The following is a 19,981-nucleotide window of genomic DNA, read 5'->3' as shown; positions in this document are numbered from 1 at the left end:
CAACAACAACATCAGAGGGGTCCGACTCGACTGGGCAGCTTCACTCGAGCATCTGGTGTCTGCTTTAAGGACACGGAGCCTGCTGTAACATTCAGACTGTACTCTCAGACTTACTGTTACTCTCAACACTTCGTCCAGTGATACGTGGAGAAGTCCCTCACAACACCATCTGACTGGAAACCAGCAGAGGAAACTGGCTGGAACCCGCCAAAATAAAAGCATAGGAATGCTCCTGAGTCGAACACTCCTGTTTTAATGTGACGAATCCATGAATGACTGAAAAGATTTGAGATGCAACCTGAGCGAGTCTGAGTTCCTGCACCTGTTCAGGACCCAATGAAGGAGAAGTGACAGAGCTCCTTAAAGAAGGAGGACCATCAGGAGGAGTCTGGCTCCTTCAGGCTGCACCGGGCTGAGCAGTCCTTTGGCATGCACGGCGTGATGGTTCTGTCAGCTGTTGACGGGTCTTGGCTAAGCCCGTGTTCGTGCGCGGGCCTGACCCCGTCTTCCTCAGCTGGAGATGGAGGATGATAGATGATTTGTCATTGGGACGACGCGGCGGCGCTGCAGGACCATCCAGCTGTCCTCACGCCCACGGACGCCGCTTTGTCACGGACGGCTCGGCGGTTTGACAGCCTATTGTACCGAGAGGACGGAAAACACTGACGGAAGACGTTTGATTACAACGCCTCATACAAACACATCGTCCAATGAGCACCAAGCAAACCCAACAAACACAGGAGCAGGCTGTAAACATGGAGCCGACTTCCTGTTGTTGGCTTCAGCATTAACCTGACCTCAGATTATATCGACTGTTTACGGGAGCTGAAGTTTTTTCACTTCATGACAGAAAATGAAGACAGACGTAGAGACCAGCCTCCCGTCCATCAGCACTCCTCCCGTTACATAAGGAGTCTCCGCGGTGACTCCGAGGACTCGGTAATGTCGCTAATGGCTCATGAATATCTTCCTGAACGTCTCGGCTGCTCAGAGAGTCTGAGGTGGTTCACACAGGTGACGGGGACGGCGAGGGCACCCTCATTACCCATTACCCATTCTGTCACCCACTCCTCCTCCCCGCCGCCTCCTTCCCTCGCTCCTATCATTTATTTATCCACGCCAGCCCTCAATTACAGTGCAGTGGTCCGGGGAGCAGGGAGCAGGCCTCGGTGACCTGGGGTTGGTGTGGCTAATGAACGACGGAGTGAAGACCCCCCTCATGTTTATTTCCAGTGTTCACCCTGAGCAGGAGCCCCGGGAGGGACGGGGGGGGGGCGGACAAGGCTGCTGAATTATAATCAGCACTTTGTAGTTTTAATGCGGCTCGCCTGCTGCCGCTCTGCAGACGTCCATCTGAATACGGATGGGGAAGACGGAGGGGAGGCGCGCCAATTACAGGCAGACATGATGGCGGCGTGACTCAGGCCGACTCACCCCCGAAGGGAGAAGCCGGCAGATGGATCGGCCGTGAATCAAGTCGGCCTGGAAGGCTCCAGTTGTGCCGTAATGAAATGAAACGTCTCTGCGTTCGGTTTGTTCATCAGTCAGCTCCACCGCCGTGATTAAAAGCAGAACTCCATTTTTTATTTCTGATTGATCTTCGTCTTCGTCTTCATCTTCAATACAGTCACGTGACCATCGCGGATAATAAAAGGCCACGATGTTCAACACAGAATACCAGCATTAAAAAGTCCTGGAAAACCTTGAAAAAAAGTCATTGAAATTCAAACAGTTTTATATTTTAATCAGGTTTTGTTCGTTAAGACTCATCGCAGCTTTTTCTTCATCTTGACGAGCTCGTTACTGAAAATTAAATATTCTAGGAAGAGTCAGTTTAATCCACCATGACTGAAAATGAATCTTTTATACCGACTGAAGACTCCTCACTCCTCCTAACGGGCAGATCAGTGCCATGAGCAGTGACAGTATAACAGACTGTCTAAAGTGTCGTGCTAGAACCGGAGCTGGCCAAAATGTAAGTTAGTACCGTGGGTCACGTTAGCTCGTGTTGCTCACTGTCCGTTAGCAAAGCCTCAGCAGCCTCTATGGACATGATGGCAGAGGAGGAGAGAGTGAAGAGGACGCTGACGAAAACATTTTACGGAGGAAATGTTTTCTGGTTTTCCCTCTGATGTCCTCCGGCTGCTCCGCCTCAACTCTCTGTGATTTACAGAGTTTATGATGGACAGTGAAGTAAACTGCTGACAGCTGTAGCTGCTGTTAGCTCATGTTAGCTCAGTCTGTTAGCTGCTGTTAGCTCATGTTAGCTGCTGTTAGCTCAGTTTGTGTCACAGCCTGGGATGGAGAAGAAGAAGAAGAGGAGGTTTTCAGGTTTTCAGGTTTTCAGGCCCAGCAATCAGCAGCTAACAGTCATAATGGCAGAGGAGAAGAGAGTGAAGAGGACGTTTAGCACTCTAGTGGCTAATGGAAAGTGATGTATGTGTCGCTGCTGGGCAGTAACTCATTGTTCAGTCCGGCCTGTGTGCTGCTGTTGATTAGCGTGGCCTCCTCTTCTCGATGGAGGAATATAAAAAGCTGTAGCTGCTGTTAGCTCACCGCCAAGCTGACGAACTGAGTGTTTGTACCAACAGGCGTTATGGACTACCAGGAAGAAGAAGAGTAGGTAACCAGGCTCAGCAGCTTCTATGGACATGATGGCAGAGGAGAAGAGAGTGAAGAGGACGCTGACGGAGGAAGCTAAGAAGAGAAAAGGAGAGAGTGAGCGAGCAAGAAGCCGCCGGACAAGAGTAAATGTGGGACTGACTTTTAGTGGTTGGTGAGAGCAGAGATGTGAAATAATATCTACGACAACATCTCGAGTTTCCCCCTGAGGCAGCTGGGAAAACATGACCGAGCCAGCTGTGTCAGAAAACGCCGCTCAGCACGCCGCCGTCCTTGAGCGCGACCTCTTCAGGCTCGTCTTCACGAGCAGAGAAACGATGCGCGAGCGTTTAATTCCAGAAAAGTTTTATTGGCAGGATCTGTTGTTTACATTCATAGATTCATTCGTTCTTTTAAGCTAATGAGTTTAGTGATGAAGGGAAACGTGTGCAGTGTTATACGCTGTGTTTTATGAATATATAATGACATCCAGCTGTGAACATCATCAGCCGCTGTGCTGCTGATCTGATGTGTGTGTCAGTCACTCATCAACAGCACAAACATCATTCTTCTTCTTCTTCTTCTTCTTCTTCTTCTTCTTCCTCGCCCTGGGCGGTGCTGTCGTCTAGGCGCACTGCACTCCGGCGTCCTCGCTGTGTTGGCAGTTGTTGACGCCGACTCCAGGATGTGGGCAGTCCATGATATCCAACTCTGCTCCTGTACATTTCAGATCATCCAGCCAGATCTTTCCAGTGCCTGCACAAACACAGCAAGGTTCGGGTGAAGACTGCCGTTCATCAGGAGCTTTTCTAAAGTACATGACCCCAGGTGACCTTAACGACCGCCGTTTAAGTCGGACCTCAGGTGAACTGATCTACTAAAATAATATTTAAGGTGATCAAACGTTTGTTTCACTCGTAGTTTGATCAGAACAACAGAAGACAGGAAGTACTGTCACGGTGGTTTCTGAGGATTTTCTATGGTTCAGAGAACGTGACCTGATGGTGGTGCTGGACTTTTTACCTGGGGGGGCAGTGAAGGTGTCAGTAGCGGTCTGGAAGCCCAGCATCCTGCAGATCACCTTGCCGTCTGGGGTGCCAAAGTTGTCGTCACACACGGTGCCCCAGGCCCCGTTTACCTTCACCTCCACACGGCCTCGGGATCCAGACGGCACGAGACGCACATTCGCTGCGACGACAAACAAATAGAAATGTCAGCTCATCCTCTCAAACTATGATGAACATCCAACCAAACCGTTTTCTCAGACTTACCTTCCTGGTCTCCCCTCTCTCCTTTGGCACCTGGTGGTCCAGCTGGACCTGAAAAACAGAGAACATGTTTGTTTAAGCAGAACTGGACAAGTCGACCAGAAGCCGGGTTCTGCTCAAAGGAAGTTTGAGCCCGGTAGATTTCTTGTGTGTGGTGTTTTCCCCATATAAAAAAAACACAGGTGTGCGATTGCCGGTTCCTGGTTGGCCCCGACTGGAGGAGGCGGGGACAACAGGGCCCAGCAACGCGGCATTTACACGGCTGATTTGTGTGGTGGTTTCTTTGTATTTAAATCGAGTTTCGAAACTGTGGAGGTTGGTGAGGATTAGTTTAGATATATATCGACACATGAGAAGGATTTCTGTTAGATTGACTAGTTCAGCCTGTTTTGATGTGTTTTGTTTTTAGATATTAGATTTAGATAGTCGGGGTTTGGTTTTCTTCTTAGATAACACAGAGTTCTCTTTGTTTGTTCTTTTGAACAGCACTCGCTCGCCCTTTGTTCCCTTTTGCCTCAGCTGCTTTTGTTAAAACAATTTGAACTTTCATTTAATAAATACCTTTGTTTATCAACCTTAACATCTGGTTTTATGTTTCATACACTTCTATCTTCCTCATGTTTGTTTCATCGTTGGGTCTGTTGTGGCTGTTGGTGTTTTCACATGACTGTAGATAAAGTTCCCTGTGACTCACCTTGATCTCCTTTGGCACCAGGAGGTCCCAATGCACCTGATGAAGGACGACATGAGAATCAGACACTTGGTGGACACCAGTAAATAATCACAAGTGGATTCAATCTACAGTTTGACCAGGAGCAGCCCACGCTCCGTCCAGATATGGTCACTCCTGGCTACAGGTTCTGACCCAGCTGAGCTTCAGCTTAGAGTCACAGTAGAACTTGAGGTTCAAACTTGAGGTTGGGCCTGGTCATTGACAGTATTATGTTCATTTCCTTAAATACATAACATCTAGATAAGGTTCTATCACAATACCAAGCACATATAAATTACACAGATTACACAGCTAAGCTGACCTTGAGGTCCCGGTGGACCAGAATCTCCTTTCTGTCCTTGTAGCCCAGTGGTACCTTGAGATCCAGAAGATCCTGGTAGTGTGCAACAACATCAGCAGAACTTTAATTAACATCTCACACATGGTTACACGTTAAAATATGCAGCAGTAACAACTTTCGGTACCTTTTTGCCCGGCGGTGCCGGGGTCACCTTTGGGTCCAGGAAGGCCTGAAAGTGTAAGAAGACGGTGAGCAAAGGATTATCTGAAATGAACTGATGATTTTCAGGGTCAGGTTGGACCTCCACAGTCGGTGCTATGAACTCTTAGATATCCAGACTCTTACCTGGGCCCCCAGGTGCTCCTTTCTCTCCCTTAGCTCCTGGTCCTTGATTCCCTGGGGCTCCTGCAGGTCCAGGTGGTCCTCTGGGACCTTTAATCACAAACATACCCCCAATCAGAATGATTAAGAACCGCGTTTAAGTTTTATTTTGGTGCACACTTATTAATATCTCATAAATGCAAGCTGTGCAACAGTATAATTCATCACATGCAATAAGAGTGTGTCAGCAGAATTACAGAGAATAAAAGAGGAAGAGAAACTCTTTCATAACAGAGATCTGCTGAATCTTTTTTTCCATCCAGGAACTGAGTCAACCACATGATGTGAAACAGGGAAGGCCACAGTTCTGCATCACACACACACACACACACACACACACATATATATATATATAACATCCATCAAGCTAAAAGTCAACAGGGGTTTTTGTTAAAACTACATCCGTAACTTTAGAGAAAACTGCCTTTAACTTTCGTAACGCGCATCAGACCAGAAATCAGCTTTTAATTACGTAACACCTGTAACTTACTGAACATATGCAGTGCAGACTTTTGTTAAAATCACGTACGTAACTTTAGATTAAACCACAGACAACATATCGTATGTAACGTACGCAGCGCGACGTTTTATCATCTGTTAAAATATAAATGTTTCCGTCTGAAGCTGAAGGTAACAAAGTCGACAGCTTTGTCTGGATGTTTGTCAGCGGGTCAGTTAGTGTGGACAGAGCTCTGTGTATTCACAGGAAACATGATGACGATGGTTCGATAAATAATCAGAATGAAACATAAATCTGACCCGGAGCTCCTGACTGTCCGGGTTGTCCGTTGTCACCCTTTAGTCCTTGAGGGCCAGCGTCACCGATGTCACCTGGAAAGAAGCAAATACTCAGTAAACCTTGAGTTTGTTTGTAAATGCAGTACTCGAGTACTTCAGTAAGTGTACTCGTCCAGCCGAATCAAAGAGTGAAGCCACAGTCCACAGTGCTCTTCACATCGCATTATACGAAGCTCTGAAATGAAAGTTCATCCTGATCTGACCCGCTCTGAGGAAAGGTCATCAGAGTGGAGAGGAGTCATCCCTCTGGAAGTACGCTCTGCAAATTTAATTCATGAGGTTGCACAATAAATCAGCAGATTAGATTTCTGATTTTGTACAAATGGAAATTTTGGTTATGGGAAAGGTCAGAGTGTCACTGGAATCATTCACATGAACATCGAACAGAAACTGTCAAGACACACTTTGCTTCACGCCCCCCAGTTTTTATTTAGGAGCAGTAAGTGTTTCATAAATGGTTCATAATATATCATAGATGAAAGTGTTTATCAATGTCAACAACGATCCCCTCCAGTGGACGCCTGTGCGTAGAGGCTGCCGTATAAACACGATGAACGAGTACGAGTATAAAATATTGTTGGAACTACACGACCTGACCGCCGTTAGCAGCTAACATCGGCTAATGGAGGTCGGAGCTGGAAGACGTGAATTAATCATATAATTGTGTTCAGAGAACCGGCAGTGTCCAGTCTAACAGTGAACACAGCGACAGAACCTCTGAACCGGCAGTGCCCGGTTTAACAGTGTTAGCTGTGTTAGCTTTAGCTCTCCTCGGTACTGTGACGTTCTTCCCTGTTGGTCTCAGAGGGACTGGTGCTCCAACCCAGTCCAGTCCAATTAATGAGCCCGGTTCTGTTAGCCTGCTAATGGCTAATGATTCAGTTAGCAGCAGCTAATTAGCGGTTAGCTACTTTAGCATGTGGTTAGGCTAATGTGTCGACGGGTCGGTGGGTTTGACCTATCAGAACACGTCTTCCTCAGCCTCAGTGGAAGTCCTGATAGAGATCTCACAGAGGAAATGTCAGAGCGCTGACGAGGTTGCGAGGGTGTGTGAAATAATGTCCGCAGCTCATCCGTCAGCCGGTTTTCATCAGCGTCCTGACAGCAGATGACAGGTCATCATCGCCGGACCTGCAGCTGAAAGCTAATGCTGCCGGATCAGACGCAACCAGGCTGGAGGTTTTTCTCATGTCAGATGAACGTGGGTGTAGTTTTTCAGACGCTGTAGCGTCACATGTTCCTCCACCTCAACGTGAAATCTACTAACTCACACTAACGTCTGACTGTATCTCACAGGTTGACTCACCTTTGAGGCCTCTGTCTCCAGGTGTGCCCGGCTGTCCTGAAAGCCCGTCTCTTCCCGGAGGACCTGGAGGTCCTGAGGACACACGAGCCAAAGAATTTCAAGATAAGCTGTGTCCCTAAAAAAAGTGTTGCCTTCCAGAAAATCATCTTCATGAATTCCTCGCGTTGTGCGTCCTACCTTGTTTGAGGTTGATCAGTTTGTCCTCCAGGTTTCGGGCGCTTGAGTTGAGCATCTTCAGGTCAGACCTCATCCTGCCCAGCTGACCCTCCTCTGCACAGAGGTTCTTGACCTGAAAGAAAGAAATCATCTGATCAATGAAGAGTTGAAGTAATCAATAAAAAACTCACTGCTCTGTTTTGCTGCTGCAGTCTCACTTAGTCTGGCTTATTGTGGCTAATGTTAGGTCAGGTTTAGGTCAGGTTTAGGTCAGGTTTAGGTCAGGTTTAGGTCAGGTTTAGGTCAGGTCTGGGGAGGTTCTCTGCCAGGAAACGGTGGATTGCTCCCTCTGGGTTGGGAGCGAGTTGCTGCCCCAAGAGAAGGAGTTCAAGTATCTCGGGTTCTTGTTCAGGAGTGATGGAAACTGGAGCGTTTCTAGATCAGAGACACAAGTAGTCGAACTGAGCGTCCTGGTTCAACATCTGATGAGGATGCCGCCCTGGGACCTGTTGGAGGACGACGCAGTCCATCTAGTTAACGCACCACTTAGTTTAGTTGGATATGAAACGTGTTTCAGGCTCTACCAAAGCGACCCATGACGTTTCCATCACTAGCACAGCTAAGTCATCGGGTGTTTGGGCTGAAAGTTGCCTTAAGTTGTAAAAATACAGGTTAAAGTTTCAGGGGAAGTCAGTTGATCTATCTAGCACAGGTTCTGGTCCTGATGGTACCAAACCTGGAAACCTGTTTAGAAGCATAACTGAAGCTGTGAAATGGAGGACCTGGCTGTCCAGCGCCCACAGCTGACCCCTCAGGGTTTTGGTTTCTTCACTGTTGTTGCGGACGAGAGTTTGGAGGGTGTCATCGCCGCTCGGTTCTCCTCCCTGAGGGATGTGATTGGACGTCTGCTTCTGAGCCCCGAGGGTCGACGACGATGAGTCCAACGTGAAAACTACGACAGAGAAGAAAAATCAAGAGATGAGTCTGACATGAAAAAGTCCAATCAGGTCAGGAGTGTGTCATGATCCGACCTGTACCTTTATAAATGAGGAAGGCGTTCAGGCCGGTCTGCAGGACGAGGTAAACGATGATCACGTTTAAACACCACTGTCGTCTCGGCCTCGCCGGCTTCAGATCTGAAACACAAACAGGAAATGTAAAACACCTGATCTGTGGTCGGGGTCGTTTCAGGTCTGCATGCAGTCGATCCAAACGCTTTTATAAATCTGCACAGCTCCGAGCGGGAAACATTTGGACAACCCGTGGAAATGTCAGCTGTCAATCATGGAGAAAACCTGCGGGGGAAACGGAGACGAGTTCCTGTTGGTCAAAGGAAAAGTCAAGAAAGTGACACGAGACCAAACTGCTGATGACTGAGAGGTAACGAGCTGTCAGAGAGAGCCGCAGCACGTTCAGCATCAGGTTTCATCCAGGGACATTCGTATAGATCCAGCCCACGTCTGATGATGGAGGTCCAACTTTGGTGGGTGCAGGACTCATGACAGGACCGGTACGAGAGAGTCCACAGAGTGTTTGGACTCAGGATTACATGAGACCTCTGTAACACTTTAGTCTGGATCACTCACTGCAGCTTTATCCTCCCTGACTGTGCAGACTCTGGAGTACGGCTGGAAACTTTGAAATTTTACCAAATTAAAGGTCGGCCCTTTAACAGGAACTTAAATATAGTTAATGAAAATATATTTTAGCATCATCTTGACTAAAACAGATTTCCTGCAGGTCCACTTGAATATCTGCTCTTCCTCAGTCACATGCACATAGCACACTGCTTACTGCAGGGCTGCTGAGGCCACGCCCCCTACCTGCACAGGTGATTTCTGTACCTGGACCACACTTTAGAGCCCAGAGCACACAGAGACTGTTGAAGACACACATTTGAGCTCGGGAAATTTACCGGAAACTTTCCGCCCCTTTGCTAGTTGTATCCTGTCACTGACTACGATCTTTACATTTAACATCCTGAGTAACAGATTACTGCGCAGCTTCAGGGATTACTCAGCCAGACGCCTCACACTCTGTCAGAGTATGAAGTGATCTCATGTGCACACACTTCATCACATCAACACGTTTCTGTCTCCTCAGTGTTTGATCCGGATGCAGAGCGAAGATGAAACGTTGCTACCACCTGCTGGTCACACTGCATGTCAACAGAAGAAGCTGACGGGAATGTTTAACATTATATTTAATATTTAATATTTAACCAACATCTGAGCTGAGCAACACAAAACAGACTCTGACTATAGACCTCTGTGTTTTTAACTGATTTATTCAGTAACAACTTTACTGAACTCGTCGTTTAATCTGAAATCATCTTTCACACCAACGCAGCTCATCATAAAAACATCAACCTTAAACATCGTTAAACATCAGTACATTACTGTAATATATCATAATTATTTAGCAGTATGAAAATCACAGTATTGTTCTGTATTCTATATCAGGCAGATGTAAAATGACATTATGATGTTGTAGTTACTGTAACATCACAGCCGGGTCGTGTGATCACAGAACCACACTGTACTATAGTACTGTAGCTCAGTTACTGCTGTAAATATACAGGATGTGTACTACATTCAGATACATAGAAACTGTATTTTTACGGTCACATATTGTCAATAATTCAGTCGTTACAGTTCACGGTGATGATGAACTCACCAGGATGGAAACTGTAGTGACCTCGGCGGCTGAGCGTCATGTCTGTTTACTGTTCATCAGCAGATGAGTTTTAATCTTAGCCTGACTGTGTTTAGGCCGGGTTTAAGTCTGTGTGTAAAATACATCTCTGAACAAACACGAGTGAACGTGGAAGAAGAAAAAGAGAAACTGTGGCGAGGAATGAGAAGTGACCGAAGAGATAAAAGAAGTTTGATGAAACAGTGAAACACCAACCTGGAAACCACGACTGGAAATTATCATGACGAGTCACACTCGGTGTTTACCATAATCCCCACACACAAATATTCAAATAATAAACGATAAAATAAATAAGAGCACAGAGCTCCACTTCCTGTTTTTGGGTCGGACAGTAAAAGTGTTTAAATGTTAAAAAAGGAAACAGGAAACACAAAGTGTGAAGTTGGAAAAACCAAAGTTCAAAAAACTCGATGAGCCGATCAGAACAACAGAAGGAAACACGATTAATAACTGTGACTCAGACTCATCAGTTTATTGATGAGTCATAAATTAGGTAATAACTTCAACGTGTAAAATAACTTTAAGATAATGACTTTGTTTTATCAAAGAGCTGTTTATTCTATAATGTTTAAAAATTGTTTATGTTATTATATTTACCCACTTCAATGCAAACAACACTCAGCTGTTTGACCTGAGTTATGTAACTGATAACACACCTTTTTAAAATTGCTTTTAATGTTTAATGTCTAATGTGTTTTTAGTGTACTGTCTTATATTGTTTTTGATGATTTAATGTTCTTCTCTGTAAGGTGTCTTTGAGTACCCTGAAAAGTGCTTTAAAATAAAATGTATTATTATTATTATATGAGAGACGGCTGTGACTGTATGAGATGCTGAAGGAGTCTGTGTGACCTTTAACCTTTTAGATCTTAAAGACGAAGCTGCACTCTGACCTCGGCTTCATACTCACCGTCAGGCTGGAAGTTGTACAGGTCAGTCCTGCTGAGCGACATGTCGAACAGCGGGTTACTCTGCGTGTACGAGACTCGGTTGTTGGTGCGGTCCACCGACGTCTCCATGCTCTCTGAGCTCCTTCACGCCGCGCTGCAGGAGCTCTTATAACGCTCGGATCATGACGTGGGAAAATCACGGTTTTCTGCAGATTGCAACAGAAACAGATTCAAGCAGAGGAAGGAAGAGGCTGCATCTGATTTGTAGCTGAGGCGGACAAAACTCAGGCCCAACACACCCAACGGCAGAAAAAGAAAGAGGAAGAGCAGAAAATAATCTACAGCACAGGAGACAGTGTGAATGTGTCCGACCACAACACAGAACCACAAACCAAAGACACAGGTGAGCTCTGCCGGGCCGCACAGACTAAAGAAGTTTGTTCAGATTCATGCGTCACTTTGAGGAACAAGTAACTTTAGGAAACACTGGACTCATGTTATGTAACCTGTGATGAGTCAGAGCTGACTGTGTCTCCAAGAGGATTTTTTTCATTGTGTTAGCGAGTTATGGATATCATGGGACGATAATTAAAACACCAGAACAGAACAACAACTCGTGGACACATTATCATGTTAAAGGTCCAGTGTTGATATAATATTCTAGAATATAACCGTGTTTTCATGCAGACTAACTAGGCAGGCGCAGGTGTTACTGTAAGGCCGGCTCTAAATCCTGAAGAATCAAAAACCTTTGAGACGTTCAGGCAAATAATATTTAATCATCAAAAGTGATGAAATGAATAAACAGTGTAAATAAATCACATTCAAGTAGAAGCCAGACTGAGAAGAAATCACATCAGGTTCAGGTCTTCAGGTCTTCAGGTCTTCAGGTCTTCAGATCTTCAGGTCGCTCCACAGACCTGCTCCACAGTAATCAAAGGTTGACTCACTGACTTTAGGGATTAAGACCAGAAGACCTGAAGGATCTGGAGGTGGGACCATAAAGACCACGAAGGATGCGGGTCATTCCCCATCTCTCTCTCTCTCTGCACATTCCTGTTACTCTACAGCTGCCTCTGTACAGTAACAACAACAACAACAACAACAACAACAACAACAACAATAATAATAATGATAATAATAATGATAAGAAGAAGAATACAATAAAAAGCTTTAATGAGAGAATAAAGTAAGCTTCATGGATCGGGGTTTTGGTGTCCAGTTGTCATGAGTTGCTGAGCGTTTTAGCCTCCTTCAGCTGCTTGTTTCGGTTTGACTTTACAGTTTGTGGCTCCGCGTTTCCTTCTCTTGGTTCTCCGTCACCTTTGACCTCACTATTTACTCTTTCTAGTGCAGGAACTGAAACTCTGTCGAGTGCACGGCAGGTTTTGCTGATCTGTGTTTCCATGTGTTCACACGTTCTCTCTCGGTTTCCAAGAAAACGCTGAAGGAACGTTTGGTCAGCACGCTGAATTTCCTCTTTGTTGTTTGTTTTTGTTTTCATGACGTCATCAGGAACATTTCCCTTTATTTCATTTATTCAACATAACTGAGGTTTAACTTTGTTTTACCTGCCACATTCTTTTACATCTGAAACTTTCAGAGAAACTTTCAGAGAAACATTGACTTCAGTTTTATTTTTTAAAGGTTTCTCACCTTAAAGTGAAGAAGGCCTCGTGAAGCTCTGGCGACCTCTAGTGGAGATCTGGACACACAGCTTGTGAATCAGTGATGAACCGCAGGTCGTGTCGTCGTGGAGATCAGCACTTCAAACCTCAGATCATGATGGAGAGAGAAGCCGACCTTTTCTTTCTTTGACTTTCTTGGTTTTAATCTTCACGATTGTCTTTATTTTCTGCAGGATTGACGACTGCTGATCAATGCTCGACTTTCTGGACTCGTTCCTCAAAAACTGAGCTTCACATCTGTAGACCAGGACCAGGAAGAGAGGGTCTCCATTGTGTTCATGGTCTTAATGGTCTCCATGGTCTTCGTGCTCTCCTTGGTCTTTGTGGACTCCATGATCTACGTGGTCTTTATGGTTTCCTTGGACTCCATGGTCTCTTGGTCTCCTTGGTCTTTGTGGCCAGGCCTCCATGATCTTCGTGGTCTTTATGGTCCCACCTCCAGATCCTTCAGGTCTTCTGGTCTTAATCCCTAAAGTCAGTGACTCAACCTTTGATTACTGTGGAGCAGGTCTGTGGAAAGACCTGAAGACCTGAAGACCTGAACCTGATGTGATTTCTTCTCAGTCTGGCTTCTACTTGAATGTGATTTATTTACACTGTTTATTCATTTCATCACTTTTGATGTTTAAATATTATTTGACTGAACGTCTCAAAGGTTTTTGATTCTTCAAGTGTGAAACTCTGTGTGAACAGCAGGTGTCGCTCTCGTATCACCGTGTGTGTGTGTGTGTGTGTGTGTGTGTGTGTGTGTGTGTGTGTGTGTGTGTGTGTGTGTGTGTGTGTCTGCAGTTCATCAGGATTCAACAATAAAAACAAACATTTAAATTAATTAATCAAAATAATTCAAGATAATTAAAGTGATCATAGACTCATGATGAACGTTTTATGATCTCACAGTTTGTTTCAGAATTCTGAATCAGCCGGAAAGAATCGTTCCTGAAACATTCCTGAAACATTCCTGAAACATTCCTGAAACATTCCTGAAACATTTGAAATGTTTGTCATATTTTAATTTTTTTGTTTCATTGATTTTTTTTTATTTAATTTTTTCATGATGATAAAACTTCTTCTTGTTTTTACATCAAACCAACAGATCAGACACACACACAGGCAGACCAGGTCCAGGTTCAGGTTCAGGTCCAGGTTCAGGTCCAGGTCCAGGTCCAGGTCCAGGTCCAGGTTCAGGTCTAGGTCCAGGTTCAGGTTCAGGTTCAGATCCAGGTCAAGGTTTAGATCTAGGTCCAGGTCCAGGTCCAGGTTCAGGTCTAGGTCCAGGTTCAGGTTCAGGTCCCCGTTCAGGTCCAGGTTCAGGTCTAGGTCCAGGTCCATGTTCAGGTCTAGGTCCAGGTCCAGGTTCAGGTCTAGGTCCAGGTTCAGGTTCAGGTCCACGTTCAGGTTCAGGTTCAGGTCTAGGTCCAGGTTCAGGTCTAGGTCCACGTTCAGGTTCAGGTCCAGGTCTAGGTCCAGGTTCAGGTTCAGGTCCAGGTTCAGGTCCAGGTTCAGGACTAGGTCCAGGTCCAGGTCCAGGTTCAGGTTCAGGTCCACGTCCAGGTTCAGGTCCAGGTCCAGGTTCTGCTGGTCTGTGTTCAGGATCTCCACATGATAAATTTAAATATTCTAACCAGAAACATTAAAATCATTTTTATTTTTATTATTTTAAAATCTGAATGTTTTTTTGTCCCATAATGCACCTCTGTGTGTGTGTGTGTGTGATAATAAAATATAAAGACATGACGTCATCATTATGTAAATATAGAGTTCACTGAAACATTTTAATTATTCATTATAAACTTTTTATATTTATAAACGCTGTTTAATAATCAAACATTTTAGCATCTCCTCTGTTGGTTTTTATTATTTTATTTATTTTATTATTTAAAATAAAAACTGAAACATAAACTTTAAATATTTAAATTAGACACACGAACTCGTCTCGCGCTCTGAACACCTTTAAAAACGCTCGTGTGTCTCGCGCACCTCTCTCTCCTGTTTCCGTCGTTCACGCGCGCTTTGATGAAGTGTTTGGCGCCGTGACGCTGACAGAGCTTCCGGCGAATCCAGAGTAATTAAAACCGATCAATTATCCCGCCAAAAGCAGAGAGATAAGAGGCGCGCGCGAGGAGAGAAAAAGACCTAAAACAATGAAGAAGAGCGCGCGCGCGCGCTGTGTGAAGGTGTGTGTGTGTGTGTGTGTGTGTGTGTGTGTGTGTGTGTGTGTGTGTGTGTGTGAAGGTGTGAGCAGGTTCAGAGAGGCGCGAGGCCTCCTCTCCATCCTCACACTGTGTGCGCGCGTGGCCTCTTTGCGCACCGTGCCACGATTGGATGCGCCAAAACTGCGCGCGTCAAAATTTGGACTCCTGAAATCTGAGTGTGTGTGTGTGTGTGTGTGTGTGTGTGTGTGCGTGTGTGTGCGTGTGTGTGCGTGTGCGCGCTCTCTCTCTCTTCAGCTGCATGCGCGCGGGGCGCAGTGATAATCTCTTGTTTGGTTTCTCCTCCTCGCGCTCCTTCAGCTCCCCTTTTGGCTCAGAGACGCGTGACATTATTGGACATCGTCACCCCATGTCCAAAAGTGTCCCGGCCCGTGATTGGCCCGCTGCGCTCAGGATGTATGAGTGTGTGTGTGTGTGTGTGTGTGTGTGTGTGTGTGTGTGTGTGTGTGTGTGTGTGTGTGTGAGGACTTTGACTGTCAGACAGTGAAAAGCTCGTGAGCAGTGTGTGTGAGAGTCAGAACCTCTCCTGTCCGTCCGGCACCGACATGACGCGCCGGAGCGCCTCCACGCAGCGAGGATGTGCGCATAAATCCCGCATGCAGACGCGTCCCGCGGAGTGGAGCGGCGTGTTTTAGTCCTGGTGTCACAGTGTGGATACAAACAAAAGGCCCGCGCGCAGTGGAAGTGGAGTGAGAGTCAGAGAGCGCGTGCATCCGGAGCAGAGATGGAGGAGCAGCGGGACAGCGCGAGCAGCAGCGAGGGGGAGAGCGTGAGCGGGTCCCCGGCGCCCAGCCTGCCCTCCCCGCCCATCCTGCCGCTGCAGGCCGCGCAGCAGGCCCACAGAACCACCAACTTCTTCATCGACAACATCCTGCGGCCGGACTTCGGCTGCAAGAAGGAGCACGGCGTGAGCGCGCGGGAGAGGGCGCACACCTCCGGCCGGGAGCGGGTCAGCAGACCGAGCCTCCCCGGGACGCCGTGCCAGGACTCCAACTGCAGCACCGACAGCTCGGCGTCCTCCGCCTCCTCCGCCTCTTTGGCGAGTCCCAAAAAGAGTAATAACGGAACTCCGTGCGCCGCAGCAGCCGCTTCTGCCGCCGCTGTCTCCGGCGGAGGGAGCGGAGTGAAAGCCGAGGAGAGGACAGGCGGCGCGGCCGCGGAGAACAACTCCTCCTCGCTGGTGGTGCTGAACGGCAGCGGGGCGCCGACGACACCGGAGAGCCAGCCGCTGCTGTGGCCCGCCTGGGTGTACTGCACCCGGTACTCGGACAGGCCCTCATCTGGTAAGGCAAAAGTTTCATGGAGACCTTAAAAATTCCACCTTAAAACACCTGAAAAACACCTGAGCGCGAGCCGCTGAGGTTCGTGAACATTAAAATGAATTTAAATTGAAGTCAACAAAATAAAATGAAAGTTTAAAGTTTCAAAATGTTCAAATGATTTTGTTTGTTTCAGGATTTAATTAAAATAAATATTAAACATGTGAGAATTTAAATAATTTAAATTAAAAAACAAAACAAACATTTTGATTTTTTATTTTGATTCAGAGAAATAAAAATGTTTTGTTTTTGAAATATGCGTCTTGTTTTTCACAATAAAAGCAGCTGATTCATAATTAATATTCTCAGAACGTGAGAAGAAATAAAATAAATCATTTTCATTTATTTTCATTTGTGTTTTATTATAATTATATTGTTAAAATAAAAGCAGCTGTTAGCTCGAGCCCGCAGAGACACAAACAAACATTCAGCTTCATGTAACAATAATAATAATAATAATAATAATAATAATAATAATAATAAAAATGCAGGTTGAAATTATATTTTTACTTTTACTTTGAAATGTCACCAAATCCTGATGAACATTTTTTTTCTAAAAGTTTTAGATTTTATTGCCTGAAAACATTCAGCTTCATTTATTTAATTTATCAGTCCTAAGATAAAAATAAATATGACAAACAGTTTATATATATATATATATATATTATATATATATATTATAATATATATATATATATATAATTATTTTATTTTATTTGAGCTGCAAAAAAAAAACCCAGGATAAAAACGTTAGAGAAACGTTTTAGAAACGTTGCTTTGCTGTCAGTCTGACTCTTCGTGAAAGGTTCAACAGTAAATATGATGATGTCATACTTAATATAAACATGTCGTGATTTTTGTTGCCATGGTGACAGAAACACAAAAACAAACAAAAAACATCAAAGAAACTTTCAGAATTTTATTTTTTTGTTTCCATCAAACAACAAAAAAAAACATTTTAATTAAAAACTCGTCAGTTCATTAAATATTCAGATTTATGTCACGTGACTAAAATCTCATTAAGGAATATTTAAATTTAAAATAAATAAATAATAAACGTTTCTGTGATTTTATTTATTTATGTCATGTCATAATAAAACAAATAAACAGATGTGTTTATATTAATTTATTTCATCAAAAGTTTCTGTGGATAAAAACATAAAAATCTTAAATTTAATGTTTGATTTATTTTTTATTATTTCATCAAACAGAAACTTTTTATTTTATTTTTGTCGTTAAAAAATAAAAATCTGATTTGTCCGTTATTAAAATCAGACGATGATCGATCACTGATCGGTGTCGGTGATATTCATTTTTCCGGTGTCGGTGTCGGTGATATTCATTTTTCCGGTGTCGGTGTCGGTGATATTCATTTTTCCGGTGTCGGTTCGCTCTTACTGCAGGTCCAAGGACCCGGAAACTGAAAAAGTCCAAGAGCGGGAAGGAGGACAAGCGGCCGCGCACGGCGTTCACGGCGGAGCAGCTGCAGCGGCTGAAGACGGAGTTCCAGGTGAACCGGTACATCACCGAGCAGCGGCGGCAGAGTCTGGCCCAGGAGCTGAACCTGAACGAGTCCCAGATCAAGATCTGGTTCCAGAACAAACGGGCCAAGATCAAGAAGGCCAGCGGCTTCAAGAACGGGCTCGCGCTGCAGCTCATGGCGCAGGGACTGTACAACCATTCCACCACGACCATCCAGGAGGACAAGGAGGACAGCGACTGACCGGGACCCGGACCGGGCCGGGACCGGGGCCAGGACCGGGACCGGGACTCATGGCGCGCGCTGTACATTGTAAATATATAATATCTAATTTAACGACGAGGATGAAGGAGGCCTGCTCCTCCTCCTCCCACTGTGCCGGACTGTGCCGGACTCTGCCGGCCTGTGCCGGACTGTGCCGGACTCTGCCGGCCTGTGCCGGCCTGTGCCGGACTGTGCCGGACCTGCCACCGCATAAAAACCAAAGATTTTACCGGAAAACAGCCTGAAGAACTCTCGAGACGTTAAAGAGACAAACAGTCACAGTGAACTGATCCGAGACCGCCGAGCTGAGCCGAACCGAGCCGGACCCCCCTCCTCTTCCTCTCAGCCATATAAGGCTCACACCGGCTGATGTTTCCGGTCAGCCCGGGTCTGGACCCCAAACCCAAAAACAGAGCAGAACCCCGATGATACTTTATTTTATTTTATTTTATTTTATTTTATGTTTATTTATTTATTTTATTTTATTTTTTTTTGGACCAACTTATAACCGTAACTATTATATATTATTATTTTATTATTTATTATTATATTATTATTATTATTTGTTTGCATATTTAGGTCAAACAGATAAAAAACCTTCAGGAACGTTACAGCAACGTTCCTGTAACGTTTCAGATTTCTATCAGGACATTTTAAACGTAAAATATTTTTAAAATAAAAGACACAAATCAAAACATTCAGTTTTTCTTTCAGAATTAAAAAAAATTAAATTAAAAACAACAAAAATATAAAAATAATTTCAGAAATAAATAAAACGTGTAAAACTCAAACATATTCAAATAAAGGTCGATTTGTTGAGTGTTTTCCAGCCTCAACAGATGAAACATTAAGAATTTAAATGTTACAAACAGCCAATTTATTTCAGTTATTTTTTATTTTATTTTCATTTTGAGTTTTTTTTGTTTAATTATTTCTCGGGTTGTTTCCGGTTGGTGTCGAGCTGTTCCCGCGCTCTGAGGAGAAAAAAATGAATATTTTTAATATTTCGTGATTTTTATTGTCACAGATTCTCAAACATCTCTGAGCTGCGCGTGGTCGGTCTCTCTTGTACATTTCAACATTTCATGTTTCCAAATAAAACTTTTTATTCGAACGTGTGTGTGGTGTGTGTGTGTGTGTGAGTGTGTGTGTGTGTTGTGTGGTGTGTCACGCGCCGCTATCAGCTGTTCAAAGAGTCACGCGCGTGAAATGACTTCTTCTCTCTCCGCGTCACTCATCAGAGGAGCTGCGGGAGCGTGCGTGAGCGCGTGAGTGTGACCAACAAAATCCCCAAAAAACGAAAAAAAAAAAACGAAGCTGCATTTAAAAATGAAAAATGGACGAAAACATGAAAAAAAAGATTTAATGAAACATAAAAGATTTCAGCACTCTTTATAGTAAAATAAGAATAATATATTATTATTATTATTATATTATTATTATTATATTGAAATTTAAAAAATCAAACTTTCAGTGAAAAATCATCAGGATGAAATGTAATGAAATATTTAAATTATTAATTTTAAAACAAGAATCTGAATCAGATCAGATTTTATTTGTATGGCCCAAATTTACAATCTGTACAGGGAGGGACCCTCTGTCCTCTGTCTGTCCTCAGACCCTCTGTCCTCTGTCTGTCCTCAGACCCCCTGTCCTCTGTCTGTCCTCAGACCCCCTGTCCTCTGTCTGTCCACAGACCCTCTGTCCTCTGTCTGTCCTCAGACCCTCTGTCCTCTGTCTGTCCTCAGACCCTCTGTCCTCTGTCTGTCCTCAGACCCTCTGTCCTCAGACCCACTGTCCTCTGTCTGTCTTTCTTTTTTGAAAGTTTCATCTGTTTTCATCCAAAGAAATCTTCTGTCACACGAGGAAAGAAAGAAAGAAAGAAAGAAAGA

At 44.6% G+C, this 19,981-nt stretch overlaps 2 protein-coding genes across 3 annotated transcripts; one reads left to right on the top strand and one right to left on the bottom strand.

Annotated features, from left to right (window-relative positions):
- Window positions 1–3,226: 3,226 nt before the first annotated feature.
- On the bottom strand, window positions 3,227–11,257 carry marco (macrophage receptor with collagenous structure). Its single transcript, NM_001303345.1, has 13 exons — window positions 11,149–11,257; window positions 8,561–8,659; window positions 8,306–8,475; window positions 7,545–7,656; window positions 7,368–7,439; window positions 6,023–6,094; window positions 5,228–5,314; window positions 5,067–5,111; window positions 4,904–4,975; window positions 4,564–4,599; window positions 3,873–3,920; window positions 3,625–3,789; window positions 3,227–3,357 (listed from the first exon to the last, which is right to left on the bottom strand). Exons 1-13 carry the CDS (start codon window positions 11,255–11,257, stop codon window positions 3,227–3,229), a joined length of 1,218 nt encoding a protein of 405 aa, NP_001290274.1.
- Window positions 11,258–15,486: 4,229 nt separating this feature from the next.
- LOC104939127 (homeobox protein engrailed-1) lies at window positions 15,487–18,557 on the top strand. Of its 2 annotated transcripts, none has more exons than XM_019264083.2 (2): window positions 15,487–16,309; window positions 17,749–18,557. In XM_019264083.2, exons 1-2 carry the CDS (start codon window positions 15,751–15,753, stop codon window positions 18,066–18,068), a joined length of 879 nt encoding a protein of 292 aa, XP_019119628.1. In that variant the 5' UTR covers window positions 15,487–15,750; the 3' UTR covers window positions 18,069–18,557. The 2 variants fall into 2 exon arrangements, with proteins under 2 accessions (XP_019119628.1, XP_019119627.1); XM_019264082.2 differs by having other exon boundaries at window positions 17,746–18,557.
- Window positions 18,558–19,981: the final 1,424 nt, after the last annotated feature.

This window comes from Larimichthys crocea, chromosome XVIII (assembly GCF_000972845.2).
Source record: "Larimichthys crocea isolate SSNF chromosome XVIII, L_crocea_2.0, whole genome shotgun sequence".
Lineage (NCBI taxonomy): Eukaryota > Metazoa > Chordata > Actinopteri > Sciaenidae > Larimichthys > Larimichthys crocea.
This window is presented reverse-complemented; position numbering and strand designations above follow the sequence as displayed.